General features: G+C 38.9%; 1 protein-coding gene across 1 annotated transcript in view; it reads right to left on the bottom strand.

Annotated features, from left to right (window-relative positions):
• LOC129856037 (prominin-1-A-like) overlaps nucleotides 1–18585 on the bottom strand; it is a 131661-nt gene that overhangs the window by 75381 nt on the left and 37695 nt on the right. Inside the window, exons 7-13 of the mRNA XM_055924171.1 lie at nucleotides 17456–17545; nucleotides 7443–7466; nucleotides 6677–6894; nucleotides 5720–5794; nucleotides 3563–3626; nucleotides 3341–3349; nucleotides 2904–3063 (exon numbers count right to left, since the gene is read on the bottom strand). Of these exons, the coding sequence (XP_055780146.1) occupies nucleotides 2904–3063; nucleotides 3341–3349; nucleotides 3563–3626; nucleotides 5720–5794; nucleotides 6677–6894; nucleotides 7443–7466; nucleotides 17456–17545 (640 nt within the window). The remainder of the gene's footprint in view (nucleotides 1–2903; nucleotides 3064–3340; nucleotides 3350–3562; nucleotides 3627–5719; nucleotides 5795–6676; nucleotides 6895–7442; nucleotides 7467–17455; nucleotides 17546–18585) is intronic.

The raw sequence follows: 18585 nt of genomic DNA, 5'->3' as shown, positions 1-18585 counted from the left end.
GTAATAACCACTGTTATAAACATCACTGAACACAGCCTCTCCACCTGTAATAACCACTGTTATAAACATCACTGAACACAGCCACACAGCCTCTCCACCTGTAATAACCACTGTTATAAACATCACTGAACACAGCCACACAGCCTCTCCACCTGTAATAACCACTGTTATAAACATCACTGAACACAGCCACACAGCCTCTCCACCTGTAATAACCACTGTTATAAACATCACAGCCTCTCCACCTGTAATAACCACTGTTATAAACATCACTGAACACAGCCTCTCCACCTGTAATAACCACTGTTATAAACATCACTGAACACAGCCACACAGCCACACAGCCACACAGCCTCTCCACCTGTAATAACCACTGTTATAAACATCACTGAACACAGCCTCTCCACCTGTAATAACCACTGTTATAAACATCACTGAACACAGCCTCTCCACCTGTAATAACCACTGTTATAAACATCACTGAACACAGCCTCTCCACCTGTAATAACCACTGTTATAAACATCACTGAACACAGCCACACAGCCACACAGCCTCTCCACCTGTAATAACCACTGTTATAAACATCACTGAACACAGCCTCTCCACCTGTAATAACCACTGTTATAAACATCACTGAACACAGCCACACAGCCTCTCCACCTGTAATAACCACTGTTATAAACATCACTGAACACAGCCTCTCCACCTGTAATAACCACTGTTATAAACATCACTGAACACAGCCACACAGCCTCTCCACCTGTAATAACCACTGTTATAAACATCACTGAACACAGCCACACAGCCACACAGCCTCTCCACCTGTAATAACCACTGTTATAAACATCACTGAACACAGCCTCTCCACCTGTAATAACCACTGTTATAAACATCACTGAACACAGCCTCTCCACCTGTAATAACCACTGTTATAAACATCACTGAACACAGCCACACAGCCACTCCACCTGTAATAACCACTGTTATAAACATCACTGAACACAGCCACACAGCCACACAGCCTCTCCACCTGTAATAACCACTGTTATAAACATCACTGAACACAGCCTCTCCACCTGTAATAACCACTGTTATAAACATCACTGAACACAGCCTCTCCACCTGTAATAACCACTGTTATATACATCACTGAACACAGCCACACAGCCTCTCCACCTGTAATAACCACTGTTATAAACATCACTGAACACAGCCTCTCCACCTGTAATAACCACTGTTATAAACATCACTGAACACAGCCACACAGCCTCTCCACCTGTTATAACCACTGTTATAAACATCACTGAACACAGCCACACAGCCACACAGCCTCTCCACCTGTAATAACCACTGTTATAAACATCACTGAACACAGCCACACAGCCACACAGCCTCTCCACCTGTAATAACCACTGTTATAAACATCACTGAACACAGCCTCTCCACCTGTAATAACCACTGTTATAAACATCACTGAACACAGCCTCTCCACCTGTAATAACCACTGTTATAAACATCACTGAACACAGCCACACAGTCACACAGCCTCTCCACCTGTAATAACCACTGTTATAAACATCACTGAACACAGCCTCTCCACCTGTAATAACCACTGTTATAAACATCACTGAACACAGCCACACAGCCTCTCCACCTGTAATAACCACTGTTATAAACATCACTGAACACAGCCACACAGCCACACAGCCTCTCCACCTGTAATAACCACTGTTATAAACATCACTGAACACAGCCTCTCCACCTGTAATAACCACTGTTATAAACATCACTGAACACAGCCTCTCCACCTGTAATAACCACTGTTATATACATCACTGAACACAGCCACACAGCCTCTCCACCTGTAATAACCACTGTTATAAACATCACTGAACACAGCCTCTCCACCTGTAATAACCACTGTTATAAACATCACTGAACACAGCCACACAGCCTCTCCACCTGTTATAACCACTGTTATAAACATCACTGAACACAGCCACACAGCCACACAGCCTCTCCACCTGTAATAACCACTGTTATAAACATCACTGAACACAGCCTCTCCACCTGTAATAACCACTGTTATAAACATCACTGAACACAGTCTCTCCATCTGTAATAACCACTGTTATAAACATCACTGAACACAGCCACACAGCCTCTCCACCTGTAATAACCACTGTTATAAACATCACTGAACACAGCCACACAGCCTCTCCACCTGTAATAACCACTGTTATAAACATCACTGAACACAGCCACACAGCCTCTCCACCTGTAATAACCACTGTTATAAACATCACTGAACACAGCCACACAGCCACACAGCCTCTCCACCTGTAATAACCACTGTTATAAACATCACTGAACACAGCCACACAGCCACACAGCCTCTCCACCTGTTATAACCACTGTTATAAACATCACTGAACACAGCCACACAGCCTCTCCACCTGTAATAACCACTGTTATAAACATCACTGAACACAGCCTCTCCACCTGTAATAACCACTGTTATAAACATCACTGAACACAGCCTCTCCACCTGTAATAACCACTGTTATAAACATCACTGAACACAGCCACACAGCCACACAGCCTCTCCACCTGTAATAACCACTGTTATAAACATCACTGAACACAGCCACACAGCCACACAGCCTCTCCACCTGTTATAACCACTGTTATAAACATCACTGAACACAGCCACACAGCCTCTCCACCTGTAATAACCACTGTTATAAACATCACTGAACACAGCCTCTCCACCTGTAATAACCACTGTTATAAACATCACTGAACACAGCCTCTCCACCTGTAATAACCACTGTTATAAACATCACAGCCACACAGCCTCTCCACCTGTTATAACCACTGTTATAACACACAGCCTCTCCACCTGTAGAAGTCCATCTGGTCCATCTGAGGGTAGTAGGCCTCCATGTTGTTCTGGCCCTGACTCAGGAAGATGGTGAAGTTGGCCAGAGAGGCTTCCACTGGGAACATCTTAGAGAAACCTATAATCTCTACTCCTATTTTATCCAGCATGGCCTTCACTCCTAGACAGAGGAGAGGAGAGGTTAGAGAGATGGACAGACAGACAGACGTACGGACGGACGGACGAACAGGCGGACGGACGGACGGACGGACGGAGGGAGGGAGGGACAGACAGAGGGAGAGATGGGCAGACAGACAGACAGATAGAGGGAGAGATGGACAGATGCAGACGGACAGACAGACAGACAGACAGGCAGACAGGCAGACAGGCAGACAGGCAGACAGGCAGACAGGCAGACAGGCAGACAGGCAGACAGGCAGACAGGCAGACAGACTTACTAGGCAGAGCTGTAGTGTAGAGGAGAAGGTTTCCCACAAATGCAGCGCAGCAGGGAGAAGAAGAGATGATGAGGATGATGACCCCCCCCACACACACACACACACACACACACACACACACACACACACACACACACACACACACACACACACACACACACACACACACACACACACACATACATACACACACACACACACACACACACACACACAGCGTACCTGCTACTACATTCTTAGTCTGCTGTTGGACCAGTCTGGGGGTGTCATTGAAGGATGAATAACCCTGAAGAGGAGAAGAGAGAGGAGGAGAGAGAAGGAGAGAGAGAAGGAGAGAGAGAAGGAGAGAGAGAAGGAGAGAGAGGAGAGAGACAGGAGAGAAAGAGGAGGGGAAAGAAGGAGAGAGAGAAGGAGAGAGAGGAGAGAGACAGGAGAGAGAGGAGAGAGAGAGAAGGAGAGAGAGGAGAGAGAGGAGAGAGAAGGAGAGAGAGAAGGAGAGAGAGGAGAGGAGAGGAGAGGAGAGGAGAAAATAGAAACACTAGTTGTAATATGTTACATTATCTAACCTAACTCACGGCAGTGCCTTGCTCAGGGGCAGACCAGCTGTAGGGGGAATATGATACATTATCTAACCTGATACACGGCAGTGCCTTGCTCAGGGGCAGAGCAGCTGTAAGGGGAATATGATACATTATCTAACCTGACACATGGCAGTGCCTTGCTCAGGGGCAGAGCAGCTGTAAGGGGAATATGATACATTATCTAACCTGACACATGGCAGTGCCTTGCTCAGGGGCAGAGCAGCTGTAGGGGGAATATGATACATTATCTAACCTGACACATGGCAGTGCCTTGCTCAGGGGCAGAGCAGCTGTAGGGGGGATATGATACATTATCTAACCTGACACGTGGCAGTGCCTTGCTCAGGGGCAGAGCAGCTGTAGGGGGGATATGATACATTATCCAGGGATAGACCAGCTGTAGGGGGGATATGTTACATTATCCAGGGGTAGACCAGCTGTAGGGGGGATATGTTACATTATCCAGGGGCAGAGCAGCTGTAGGGGGGATATGTTACATTATCCAGGGGTAGACCAGCTGTAGGGGGGATATGTTACATTATCCAGGGGTAGACCAGCTGTAGGGGGGATATGTTACATTATCCAGGGGCAGAGCAGCTGTAGGGGGATATGTTACATTATCCAGGGGCAGAGCAGCTGTAGGGGGGATATGATACATTATCCAGGGGTAGAGCAGCTGTAGGGGGGATATGTTACATTATCCAGGGGCAGAGCAGCTGTATGGGGGATATGATACATTATCCAGGGGTAGAGCAGCTGTAGGGGGGATATGTTACATTATCCAGGGGCAGACCAGCTGTAGGGGGGATATGTTACATTATCCAGGGGTAGACCAGCTGCAGGGGGGGATATGTTACATTATCCAGGGGTAGAGCAGCTGTAGGGGGGATATGATCCATTATCCAGGGGTAGACCAGCTGTAGGGGGGATATGTTACATTATCCAGGGGTAGACCAGCTGTAGGGGGGATATGTTACATTATCCAGGGGTAGACCAGCTGTAGGGGGAATATGTTACATTATCCAGGGGTAGACCAGCTGTAGGGGGGGATATGTTACATTATCCAGGGGTAGACCAGCTGTAGGGGGGATATGATCCATTATCCAGGGGTAGACCAGCTGTAGGGGGGATATGATACATTATCCAGGGGTAGACTAGCTGTAGGGGGGAATATGTTACATTATCCAGGGGTAGACCAGCTGTAGGGGGGATATGATCCATTATCCAGGGGTAGACCAGCTGTAGGGGGGATATGATACATTATCCAGGGGTAGACTAGCTGTAGGGGGGATATGATACATTATCCAGGGGCAGAGCAGCTGTAGGGGGGATATGTTACATTATCCAGGGGTAGACCAGCTGTAGGGGGGATATGATACATTATCCAGAGGCAGAGCAGCTGTAGGGGGTATACGTTACATTATCCAGGGGCAGAGCAGCTGTAGGGGGGATATGATACATTATCCAGGGGCAGACCAGCTGTAGGGGGAATATGATACATTATCCAGGGGCAGAGCAGCTGTAGGGGGGATATGTTACATTATCCAGGGGTAGACCAGCTGTAGGGGGAATATGATACATTATCCAGGGGTAGAGAAGCTGTAGGGGGGATATGTTACATTATCCAGGGGCAGAGCAGCTGTAGGGGGGATATGATACATTATCCAGGGGTAGACCAGCTGTAGGGGGGATATGTTACCTGTCAGTGAGACCTGGGAATCGAACCGACAACCCTTGTGGTTACTGCCCCCCCCCCGGCCCACAGATATAGGATGAGATGGAGAGAGTAGAATGGTACCTTCTGTAAAATGTTGCTGAGGTCTGTCTTCAGGACAATCTCTAATCTGGCCAACTGGGGACTGACGTTTGGTAACTAGAGGGAGACAGATGGAGAGACAGATAGATGGGGGGAGAGAGAGCGAGAGAGAGAGAGAGAGAGAGAGAGAGAGACAGGTAGAGAGAGACAGAGATAGAGACAGGGAGGGAGAGAGAGAGAGACAGAGAGAGAGACAGGTAGAGAGAGACAGAGATAGAGACAGGGAGGGAGAGAGACAGAGAGACAGAGATATAGACAGAGATATAGACAGAGAGAGACAGAGAGAGATACATTGGAAAGAATTAACAAAAGAACTGAGCAAAGAATGATATTTGTCCCTAAACAGAGAGTACACAGGGGCAGAATACCTGACCACTGTGACTGACTCAAACTTAAGGAAAGCTTTGACCTTCTACAGACAGTGCATTTAGTATTTAGCATGTTTAGTATTTAGCATGTTTAGCATTTAGCATGTTTAGCATTTAGCATGTTTAGCATTTAGCATGTTTAGTATTTAGCATGTTTAGCATTTAGCATGTTTAGCATTTAGCATGTTTAGCATTTAGCATGTTTAGTATTTAGCATGTTTAGTATTTACAATGTATTTAGCATGTTTAGTATTTAGCATGTTTAGTATTTACAATGTATTTAGCATGTTTAGCATTTAGCAAATTTAGCATGTTTAGTATTTAGCAATTTTAGCATTTAGCATGTTTAGTATTTATCATGTTTAGTATTTATCATGTTTAGTATTTATCATGTTTAGTATTTAGCATGTTTAGAATTTAGCAAATTTAGCATTTAGCATGTTTAGTATTTAGCATGTATTTAGCATGTTTAGTATTTAGCATGTGTAGTATTTAGCATGTTTAGCATTTAGCATGTTTAGTATTTAGCATGTTTAGTGTGTAATGCGGATGTTTTAGTAGGTGTACGTACCCCAGAGAAGTTGCTGTTGATTCCCAGCTGTGGGAGCGTAATGCGGATGTTACTGCAGGTGCGTGACACAGCTCCATTAGTGCAGGCCGGATCAGACAGGGTGTTGGACAGGGAAGTCCGTTCATATGCCAGACGGAGCGCCAGACGAGACGTTCCCTCATGAAGAACATCCAACGAAGAACTGACACTCTCCAACGCCTCCCTAGACTCACGCAGCGCTATGGAGGAGAGGAAGAGGGAGAGGAGAGGAGAGGAGAGGAGAGGAAGGTGAAGGGGTTGAAGAGAAGAGAAGAGAAGAGAGGAGAGGAGAGGAGAGGAGAGGAGAGGAGAGGAGAGGAAGGTGAAGGGGTTGAAGAGAAGAGGAGAGGAGAGGGGAGAAGAGTGTAGAAGAGGGGAGAAGAGTGTAGAAGAGGGGAGAAGAGTGTAGAAGAGGGGAGGAGTGGAGTGGAGTGGAGTGGAGTGGAGTGGAGTGGAGTGGAGTGGAGTGGAGAGGAAGGTGAAGGGGTTGGAGAGGAGAGGAGAGGAGAGGAGAGGAGAGGAGAGGAGAGGAGAGGAGAGGAGAGGAAGGTGAAGGGGTTGAAGAGAAGAGGAGAGGAGAGGAGTGGAGTGGAGTGGAGTGGAGTGGAGTGGAGTGGAGTGGAGTGGAGTGGAGTGGAGTGGAGTGGAGAGGAGAGGAGAGGAGAGGAGGTCACGTGAGGTGAGGGTATGACACACCACTGGCGATCTGGTGACCAGATACTAAATGACACTTCTATTAATCTGTTACCTTTGACGGCGTTCTCCACTTTGCCTTGGAAACAGAAGAAGACACAGAGACAGACTTCAACATGACAGAAGAACTAAGACCACATGTTATAACTGTTGTAGCAGTAACGAGGTATTATAATGTTATAACTGTTGTAGCAGTAACGAGGTATTATAATGCTATAACTGTTGTAGCAGTAACGAGGTATTATAATGCTATAACTGTTGTAGCAGTAACGAGGTATTATAATGCTATAACTGTTGTAGCTGTAACGAGGTATTATAATGCTATAACTGTTGTAGCTGTAACAAGGTATTATAATGCTATAACTGTTGTAGCAGTAACGAGGTATTATAATGCTATAACTGTTGTAGCAGTAACGAGGTATTATAACTGTTGTAGCAGTAACGAGGTATTATAATGCTATAACTGTTGTAGCAGTAACGAGGTATTATAATGCTATAACTGTAAACAGAAGAAGACACAGAGACAGACTTCAACATGACAGAAGAACTAAGACCACATGTTATAACTGTTGTAGCAGTAACGAGGTATTATAATGCTATAACTGTTGTAGCAGTAACAAGGTATTATAATGCTATAACTGTTGTAGCAGTAACGAGGTATTATAATGCTATAACTGTTGTAGCAGTAACAAGGTATTATAATGCTATAACTGTTGTAGCAGTAACGAGGTATTATAATGCTATAACTGTTGTAGCAGTAACAAGGTATTATAATGCTAAAACTGTTTTAGCTGTAACGAGGTATTATAATGCTATAACTGTTGTAGCAGTAACAAGGTATTATAATGCTATAACTGTTTTAGCAGTAACGAGGTATTATAACTGTTTTAGCAATAACGAGGTATTATAATGCTATAACTTTTGTAGCTGTAACGAGGTATTATAATGCTATAACTGTTGTAGCTGTAACGAGGTATTATAATGCTATAACTGTTTTAGCAGTAACGAGGTATTATAATGCTATAACTGTTGTAGCTGTAACGAGGTATTATAACTGTTTTAGCAGTAACGAGGTATTATAATGCTATAACTGTTTTAGCAGTAACGAGGTATTATAATGCTATAACTGTTGTAGCAGTAACGAGGTATTATAACTGTTTTAGCAGTAACGAGGTATTATAATGCTATAACTGTTGTAGCTGTAACGAGGTATTATAATGCTATAACTGTTGTAGCAGTAACGAGGTATTATAATGTTGTAGCTGTAACGAGGCATTATAATGCTATAACTGTTTTAGCAGTAACGAGGTATTATGTTGCTATAACTGTTGTAGCAGTAACGAGGTATTATAATGCTATAACTGTTGTAGCAGTAACGAGGTATTATAATGCTATAACTGTTGTAGCAGTAACGAGGTATTATAATGCTATAACTGTTGTAGCAGTAACGAGGTATTATAATGCTATAACTGTTGTAGCAGTAACGAGGTATTATAATGCTATAACTGTTGTAGCAGTAACGAGGTATTATAATGCTATAACTGTTGTAGCTGTAACGAGGTATTATAATGCTATAACTGTTGTAGCATTAACGAGGTATTATAATGCTATAACTGTTGTAGCAGTAACGAGGTATTATAATGCTATAACTGTTGTAGCAGTAACGAGGTATTATAATGCTATAACTGTTGTAGCTGTAACGAGGTATTATAATGCTATAACTGTTGTAGCATTAACAAGGTATTATAATGCTATAACTGTTGTAGCAGTAACGAGGTATTATAATGCTATAACTGTTGTAGCTGTAACGAGGTATTATAATGCTATAACTGTTGTAGCTGTAACAAGGTATTATAATGCTATAACTGTTGTAGCAGTAACGAGGTATTATAATGCTATAACTGTTGTAGCAGTAACAAGGTATTATAATGCTATAACTGTTGTAACAGTAACGAGGTATTATAACTGTTGTAGCAGTAACGAGGTATTATAATGCTATAACTGTTGTAGCAGTAACGAGGTATTATAATGCTATAACTGTAAACAGAAGAAGACACAGAGACAGACTTCAACATGACAGAAGAACTAAGACCACATGTTATAACTGTTGTAGCAGTAACGAGGTATTATAATGCTATAACTGTTGTAGCAGTAACAAGGTATTATAATGCTATAACTGTTGTAGCATTAACGAGGTATTATAATGCTATAACTGTTGTAGCAGTAACAAGGTATTATAATGCTATAACTGTTGTAGCAGTAACGAGGTATTATAATGCTATAACTGTTGTAGCAGTAACAAGGTATTATAATGCTATAACTGTTTTAGCTGTAACGAGGTATTATAATGCTATAACTGTTGTAGCAGTAACAAGGTATTATAATGCTATAACTGTTTTAGCAGTAACGAGGTATTATAACTGTTTTAGCAGTAACGAGGTATTATAATGCTATAACTGTTGTAGCTGTAACGAGGTATTATAATGCTATAACTGTTGTAGCAGTAACGAGGTATTATAATGCTATAACTGTTGTAGCAGTAACGAGGTATTATAATGCTATAACTGTTGTAGCAGTAACGAGGTATTATAATGCTATAACTGTTGTAGCTGTAACGAGGTATTATAATGCTATAACTGTTGTAGCAGTAACGAGGTATTATAACTGTTGTAGCAGTAACGAGGTATTATAATGCTATAACTGTTGTAGCAGTAACGAGGTATTATAATGCTATAACTGTAAACAGAAGAAGACACAGAGACAGACTTCAACATGACAGAAGAACTAAGACCACATGTTATAACTGTTGTAGCAGTAACGAGGTATTATAATGCTATAACTGTTGTAGCAGTAACAAGGTATTATAATGCTATAACTGTTGTAGCAGTAACGAGGTATTATAATGCTATAACTGTTGTAGCAGTAACGAGGTATTATAATGCTATAACTGTTGTAGCAGTAACGAGGTATTATAATGCTATAACTGTTGTAGCTGTAACGAGGTATTATAATGCTATAACTGTTGTAGCAGTAACGAGGTATTATAACTGTTGTAGCAGTAACGAGGTATTATAATGCTATAACTGTTGTAGCAGTAACGAGGTATTATAATGCTATAACTGTAAACAGAAGAAGACACAGAGACAGACTTCAACATGACAGAAGAACTAAGACCACATGTTATAACTGTTGTAGCAGTAACGAGGTATTATAATGCTATAACTGTTGTAGCAGTAACAAGGTATTATAATGCTATAACTGTTGTAGCAGTAACGAGGTATTATAATGCTATAACTGTTGTAGCAGTAACAAGGTATTATAATGCTATAACTGTTGTAGCAGTAACGAGGTATTATAATGCTATAACTGTTGTAGCAGTAACAAGGTATTATAATGCTAAAACTGTTTTAGCTGTAACGAGGTATTATAATGCTATAACTGTTGTAGCAGTAACAAGGTATTATAATGCTATAACTGTTTTAGCAGTAACGAGGTATTATAACTGTTTTAGCAATAACGAGGTATTATAATGCTATAACTTTTGTAGCTGTAACGAGGTATTATAATGCTATAACTGTTGTAGCTGTAACGAGGTATTATAACTGTTTTAGCAGTAACGAGGTATTATAATGCTATAACTGTTTTAGCAGTAACGAGGTATTATAATGCTATAACTGTTGTAGCTGTAACGAGGTATTATAACTGTTTTAGCAGTAACGAGGTATTATAATGCTATAACTGTTGTAGCTGTAACGAGGTATTATAATGCTATAACTGTTGTAGCAGTAACGAGGTATTATAATGTTGTAGCTGTAACGAGGCATTATAATGCTATAACTGTTTTAGCAGTAACGAGGTATTATGTTGCTATAACTGTTGTAGCAGTAACGAGGTATTATAATGCTATAACTGTTGTAGCAGTAACGAGGTATTATAATGCTATAACTGTTGTAGCAGTAACGAGGTATTATAATGCTATAACTGTTGTAGCAGTAACGAGGTATTATAATGCTATAACTGTTGTAGCTGTAACGAGGTATTATAATGCTATAACTGTTGTAGCATTAACGAGGTATTATAATGCTATAACTGTTGTAGCAGTAACGAGGTATTATAATGCTATAACTGTTGTAGCTGTAACGAGGTATTATAATGCTATAACTGTTGTAGCTGTAACAAGGTATTATAATGCTATAACTGTTGTAGCAGTAACGAGGTATTATAATGCTATAACTGTTGTAGCAGTAACAAGGTATTATAATGCTATAACTGTTGTAACAGTAACGAGGTATTATAACTGTTGTAGCAGTAACGAGGTATTATAATGCTATAACTGTTGTAGCAGTAACGAGGTATTATAATGCTATAACTGTAAACAGAAGAAGACACAGAGACAGACTTCAACATGACAGAAGAACTAAGACCACATGTTATAACTGTTGTAGCAGTAACGAGGTATTATAATGCTATAACTGTTGTAGCAGTAACAAGGTATTATAATGCTATAACTGTTGTAGCATTAACGAGGTATTATAATGCTATAACTGTTGTAGCAGTAACAAGGTATTATAATGCTATAACTGTTGTAGCAGTAACGAGGTATTATAATGCTATAACTGTTGTAGCAGTAACAAGGTATTATAATGCTATAACTGTTTTAGCTGTAACGAGGTATTATAATGCTATAACTGTTGTAGCAGTAACAAGGTATTATAATGCTATAACTGTTTTAGCAGTAACGAGGTATTATAACTGTTTTAGCAATAACGAGGTATTATAATGCTATAACTTTTGTAGCTGTAACGAGGTATTATAATGCTATAACTGTTGTAGCTGTAACGAGGTATTATAATGCTATAACTGTTTTAGCAGTAACGAGGTATTATAATGCTATAACTGTTGTAGCTGTAACGAGGTATTATAACTGTTTTAGCAGTAACGAGGTATTATAATGCTATAACTGTTTTAGCAGTAACGAGGTATTATAATGCTATAACTGTTGTAGCTGTAACGAGGTATTATAACTGTTTTAGCAGTAACGAGGTATTATAATGCTATAACTGTTGTAGCTGTAACGAGGTATTATAATGCTATAACTGTTGTAGCAGTAACGAGGTATTATAATGTTGTAGCTGTAACGAGGCATTATAATGCTATAACTGTTGTAGCAGTAACGAGGTATTATAATGCTATAACTGTTGTAGCAGTAACGAGGTATTATAATGCTATAACTGTTGTAGCAGTAACGAGGTATTATAATGCTATAACTGTTGTAGCAGTAACGAGGTATTATAATGCTATAACTGTTGTAGCAGTAACGAGGTATTATAATGTTGTAGCAGTAACGAGGTATTATAATGCTATAACTGTTTTAGCTGTAACGAGGTATTATAATGCTATAACTGTTGTAGCAGTAACGAGGTATTATAATGCTATAACTGTTGTAGCAGTAACAAGGTATTATAATGCTATAACTGTTTTAGCAGTAACGAGGTATTATAATGCTATAACTGTTGTAGCTGTAACGAGGTATTATAACTGTTTTAGCAGTAACGAGGTATTATAATGCTATAACTGTTTTAGCAGTAACGAGGTATTATAATGCTATAACTGTTGTAGCTGTAACGAGGTATTATAACTGTTTTAGCAGTAACGAGGTATTATAATGCTATAACTGTTGTAGCTGTAACGAGGTATTATAATGCTATAACTGTTGTAGCAGTAACGAGGTATTATAATGTTGTAGCTGTAACGAGGCATTATAATGCTATAACTGTTGTAGCAGTAACGAGGTATTATAATGCTATAACTGTTGTAGCAGTAACGAGGTATTATAATGCTATAACTGTTGTAGCAGTAACGAGGTATTATAATGCCATAACTGTTGTAGCAGTAACGAGGTATTATAATACTATAACTGTTGTAGCAGTAACGAGGTATTATAATGCTATAACTGTTGTAGCAGTAACGAGGTATTATAATGCTATAACTGTTGTAGCAGTAACAAGGTATTATAATGCTATAACTGTTGTAGCAATAACAAGGTATTATAATGCTATAACTGTTTTAGCAGTAACGAGGTATTATAACTGTTTTAGCAATAACGAGGTATTATAATGCTATAACTTTTGTAGCTGTAACGAGGTATTATAATGCTATAACTGTTGTAGCTGTAACGAGGTATTATAATGCTATAACTGTTTTAGCAGTAACGAGGTATTATAATGCTATAACTGTTGTAGCAGTAACAAGGTATTATAACTGTTTTAGCAGTAACGAGGTATTATAATGCTATAACTGTTGTAGCTGTAACGAGGTATTATAATGCTATAACTGTTGTAGCAGTAACAAGGTATTATAATGTTGTAGCTGTAACGAGGCATTATAATGCTATAACTGTTGTAGCAGTAACGAGGTATTATAATGCTATAACTGTTGTAGCTGTAACGAGGTATTATAATGCTATAACTGTTGTAGCAGTAACAAGGTATTATAATGCTATAACTGTTTTAGCTGTAACGAGGTATTATAATGCTATAACTGTTGTAGCAATAACAAGGTATTATAATGCTATAACTGTTTTAGCAGTAACGAGGTATTATAACTGTTTTAGCAGTAACAAGGTATTATAATGCTATAACTGTTGTAGCAGTAACGAGGTATTATAATGCTATAACTGTTGTAGCAGTAACGAGGTATTATAATGCTATAACTGTTGTAGCAGTAACAAGGTATTATAATGCTATAACTGTTGTAGCTGTAACGAGGTATTATAATGTTGTAGCAGTAACGAGGTATTATAATGCTATAACTGTTGTAGCAGTAACGAGGTATTATAATGCTATAACTGTTGTAGCAGTAACGAGGTATTATAATGCTATAACTGTTGTAGCTGTAACGAGGTATTATAATGCTATAACTGTTGAAGCAGTAACGAGGTATTATAATGCTATAACTGTTGTAGCTGTAACGAGGTATTATAATGCTATAACTGTTGTAGCTGTAACAAGGTATTATAATGCTATAACTGTTGTAGCAGTAACGAGGTATTATAATGCTATAACTGTTGTAGCAGTAACGAGGTATTATAACTGTTGTAGCAGTAACGAGGTATTATAATGCTATAACTGTTGTAGCAGTAACGAGGTATTATAATGCTATAACTGTAAACAGAAGAAGACACAGAGACAGACTTCAACATGACAGAAGAACTAAGACCACATGTTATAACTGTTGTAGCAGTAACGAGGTATTATAATGCTATAACTGTTGTAGCAGTAACAAGGTATTATAATGCTATAACTGTTGTAGCAGTAACGAGGTATTATAATGCTATAACTGTTGTAGCAGTAACAAGGTATTATAATGCTATAACTGTTGTAGCAGTAACGAGGTATTATAATGCTATAACTGTTGTAGCAGTAACAAGGTATTATAATGCTATAACTGTTTTAGCTGTAACGAGGTACTATAATGCTATAACTGTTGTAGCAGTAACAAGGTATTATAATGCTATAACTGTTTTAGCAGTAACGAGGTATTATAACTGTTTTAGCAATAACGAGGTATTATAATGCTATAACTTTTGTAGCTGTAACGAGGTATTATAATGCTATAACTGTTGTAGCTGTAACGAGGTATTATAATGCTATAACTGTTTTAGCAGTAACGAGGTATTATAATGCTATAACTGTTGTAGCTGTAACGAGGTATTATAACTGTTTTAGCAGTAACGAGGTATTATAATGCTATAACTGTTTTAGCAGTAACGAGGTATTATAATGCTATAACTGTTGTAGCTGTAACGAGGTATTATAACTGTTTTAGCAGTAACGAGGTATTATAATGCTATAACTGTTGTAGCTGTAACGAGGTATTATAATGCTATAACTGTTGTAGCAGTAACGAGGTATTATAATGTTGTAGCTGTAACGAGGCATTATAATGCTATAACTGTTGTAGCAGTAACGAGGTATTATAATGCTATAACTGTTGTAGCAGTAACGAGGTATTATAATGCTATAACTGTTGTAGCAGTAACGAGGTATTATAATGCTATAACTGTTGTAGCAGTAACGAGGTATTATAATGCTATAACTGTTGTAGCAGTAACGAGGTATTATAATGTTGTAGCAGTAACGAGGTATTATAATGCTATAACTGTTTTAGCTGTAACGAGGTATTATAATGCTATAACTGTTGTAGCAGTAACGAGGTATTATAATGCTATAACTGTTGTAGCAGTAACAAGGTATTATAATGCTATAACTGTTTTAGCAGTAACGAGGTATTATAATGCTATAACTGTTGTAGCTGTAACGAGGTATTATAACTGTTTTAGCAGTAACGAGGTATTATAATGCTATAACTGTTTTAGCAGTAACGAGGTATTATAATGCTATAACTGTTGTAGCTGTAACGAGGTATTATAACTGTTTTAGCAGTAACGAGGTATTATAATGCTATAACTGTTGTAGCTGTAACGAGGTATTATAATGCTATAACTGTTGTAGCAGTAACGAGGTATTATAATGTTGTAGCTGTAACGAGGCATTATAATGCTATAACTGTTGTAGCAGTAACGAGGTATTATAATGCTATAACTGTTGTAGCAGTAACGAGGTATTATAATGCTATAACTGTTGTAGCAGTAACGAGGTATTATAATGCCATAACTGTTGTAGCAGTAACGAGGTATTATAATACTATAACTGTTGTAGCAGTAACGAGGTATTATAATGCTATAACTGTTGTAGCAGTAACGAGGTATTATAATGCTATAACTGTTGTAGCAGTAACAAGGTATTATAATGCTATAACTGTTGTAGCAATAACAAGGTATTATAATGCTATAACTGTTTTAGCAGTAACGAGGTATTATAACTGTTTTAGCAATAACGAGGTATTATAATGCTATAACTTTTGTAGCTGTAACGAGGTATTATAATGCTATAACTGTTGTAGCTGTAACGAGGTATTATAATGCTATAACTGTTTTAGCAGTAACGAGGTATTATAATGCTATAACTGTTGTAGCTGTAACGAGGTATTATAACTGTTTTAGCAGTAACGAGGTATTATAATGCTATAACTGTTGTAGCTGTAACGAGGTATTATAATGCTATAACTGTTGTAGCAGTAACAAGGTATTATAATGTTGTAGCTGTAACGAGGCATTATAATGCTATAACTGTTGTAGCAGTAACGAGGTATTATAATGCTATAACTGTTGTAGCAGTAACGAGGTATTATAATGTTGTAGCAGTAACGAGGTATTATAATGCTATAACTGTTTTAGCTGTAACGAGGTATTATAATCCCATCTCTGACCATGTAGTACTGTCGTGTTGTTATCCGTCCTAATGAAAGCATTAATGGAAGCCGCTCTGGATAAGCGGGTTATGAAGGTGTTAGAAATCTGTTAGACATGTGTTAAGGGTGTTATAAGGTGTTGTTTAGGTGTTATAAAGCAGGTATGCAGTGTTGTTTAGGTGTTATAAAGGAGGTATAAGGTGTTTAGGTGTTATAAAGGAGTTTTAAGGTGTTTAGGTGTCATAAAGGAGTTATAAGGTGTTGTTTAGGTGTTATAAAGGAGTTATAAGGTGTTGTTTAGGTGTTATAAAGGAGTTATAAGGTGTTTAGGTGTTATAAAGGAGTTATAAGGTGTTTAGGTGTTATAAAGGAGTTATAAGGTGTTTAGGTGTTATAAAGGAGTTATAAGGTGTTTATGTGTTATAAAGGAGTTATAAGGTGTTTAGGTGTTATAAAGGAGTTATAAGGTGTTTAGGTGTTATAAAGGAGTTATAAGGTGTTTAGGTGTTATAAAGGAGTTATAAGGTGTTTATGTGTTATAAAGGAGTTATAAGGTGTTTAGGTGTCATAAAGGAGTTATAAGGTGTTTAGGTGTTATAAAGGAGTTATAAGGTGTTGTTTAGGTGTTATAAAGGAGTTATAAGGGAGTTACGGTGATATAGTGTTAGAAATTGTTGTTATAAAGGTGTTATAAGGTGTTACAAGAGTGTTAAAAAGTTGCTAAATGTGTTATAATGTGTTATAAAGGATGGTTACCTCCAGCCATGCGCAGAGCTGTGTCCAGAGAAGGAACTACTTCCTTCTCCAGCTGAGTCTGGATCCTCCCACCCAGCAGAGGCCCGATGTCTGACCACAACATTACCACAACATTACCACAACATTACCACAACATTATTCTCCTCCCACCCAGCAGAGGACCGATGTCTGACAACATTACCACAACATTACCACAACATTACCACAACATTACAACAACATTATCCTCCTCCCACCCAACAGAGGCCCGATGTCTGACCACAACATTACCACAACATTATCACAACATTACCACAACATTACCACAGCATTACCACAGCATTACCACATTATTATCATAGCATTACCACATCATTACCGCATCATTACCGCAACATTACCACAGCATTGCCACAACATTACCACATTATTATCATTACATTACCACATCATTACCATAACATTACTGCAGCATTACCACGGCATTACCACAACATTACCACATTATTATCACAACATTACCACAACATTACCACAACATTACCACATTATTAACATAACATTACCACATCATTACCGCAACATTACCGCAACATTACCGCAACATTACCACAGCATTACAACAGCATTACCACAACATTACCACAACAATACCACATTACTATCACAACATTACCGCAACATTACCACAGCATTACCACAACATTACCACAACAATACCACATCACTATCACAACATTACCGCAACATTACCACAACATTCCCACAGCATTACCGCATTATTATCATAACATTACCACAGCATTACCACAACATTATCACAGCATTACCACAACATTGCCACAACATTACCACAGCATTACCACAGCATTGCCACAGCATTATCACAACATTACCACAACATTCCCACAGCATTACCACATTATTATCATAGCATTACCACATCATTACCACAACATTACCACAGCATTGCCACAGCATTGCCACAACATTACCACAGCATTCCCACAGCATTACCACAGCATTACCACAGCATTGCCACAGCATTATCACAACATTACCACAGCATTACCACATTATTATCATAACATTACCACAGCATTACCACAGCATTACCACAGCATTGCCACAGCATTACCACAACATTACCA

The sequence above is a fragment of the Salvelinus fontinalis genome, chromosome 5 (assembly GCF_029448725.1).
Source record: "Salvelinus fontinalis isolate EN_2023a chromosome 5, ASM2944872v1, whole genome shotgun sequence".
Classification (NCBI taxonomy): domain Eukaryota; kingdom Metazoa; phylum Chordata; class Actinopteri; order Salmoniformes; family Salmonidae; genus Salvelinus; species Salvelinus fontinalis.
The sequence above is the reverse complement of the archived record's forward strand: the minus strand, read 5'-3'. Positions and strand labels throughout refer to the sequence as shown.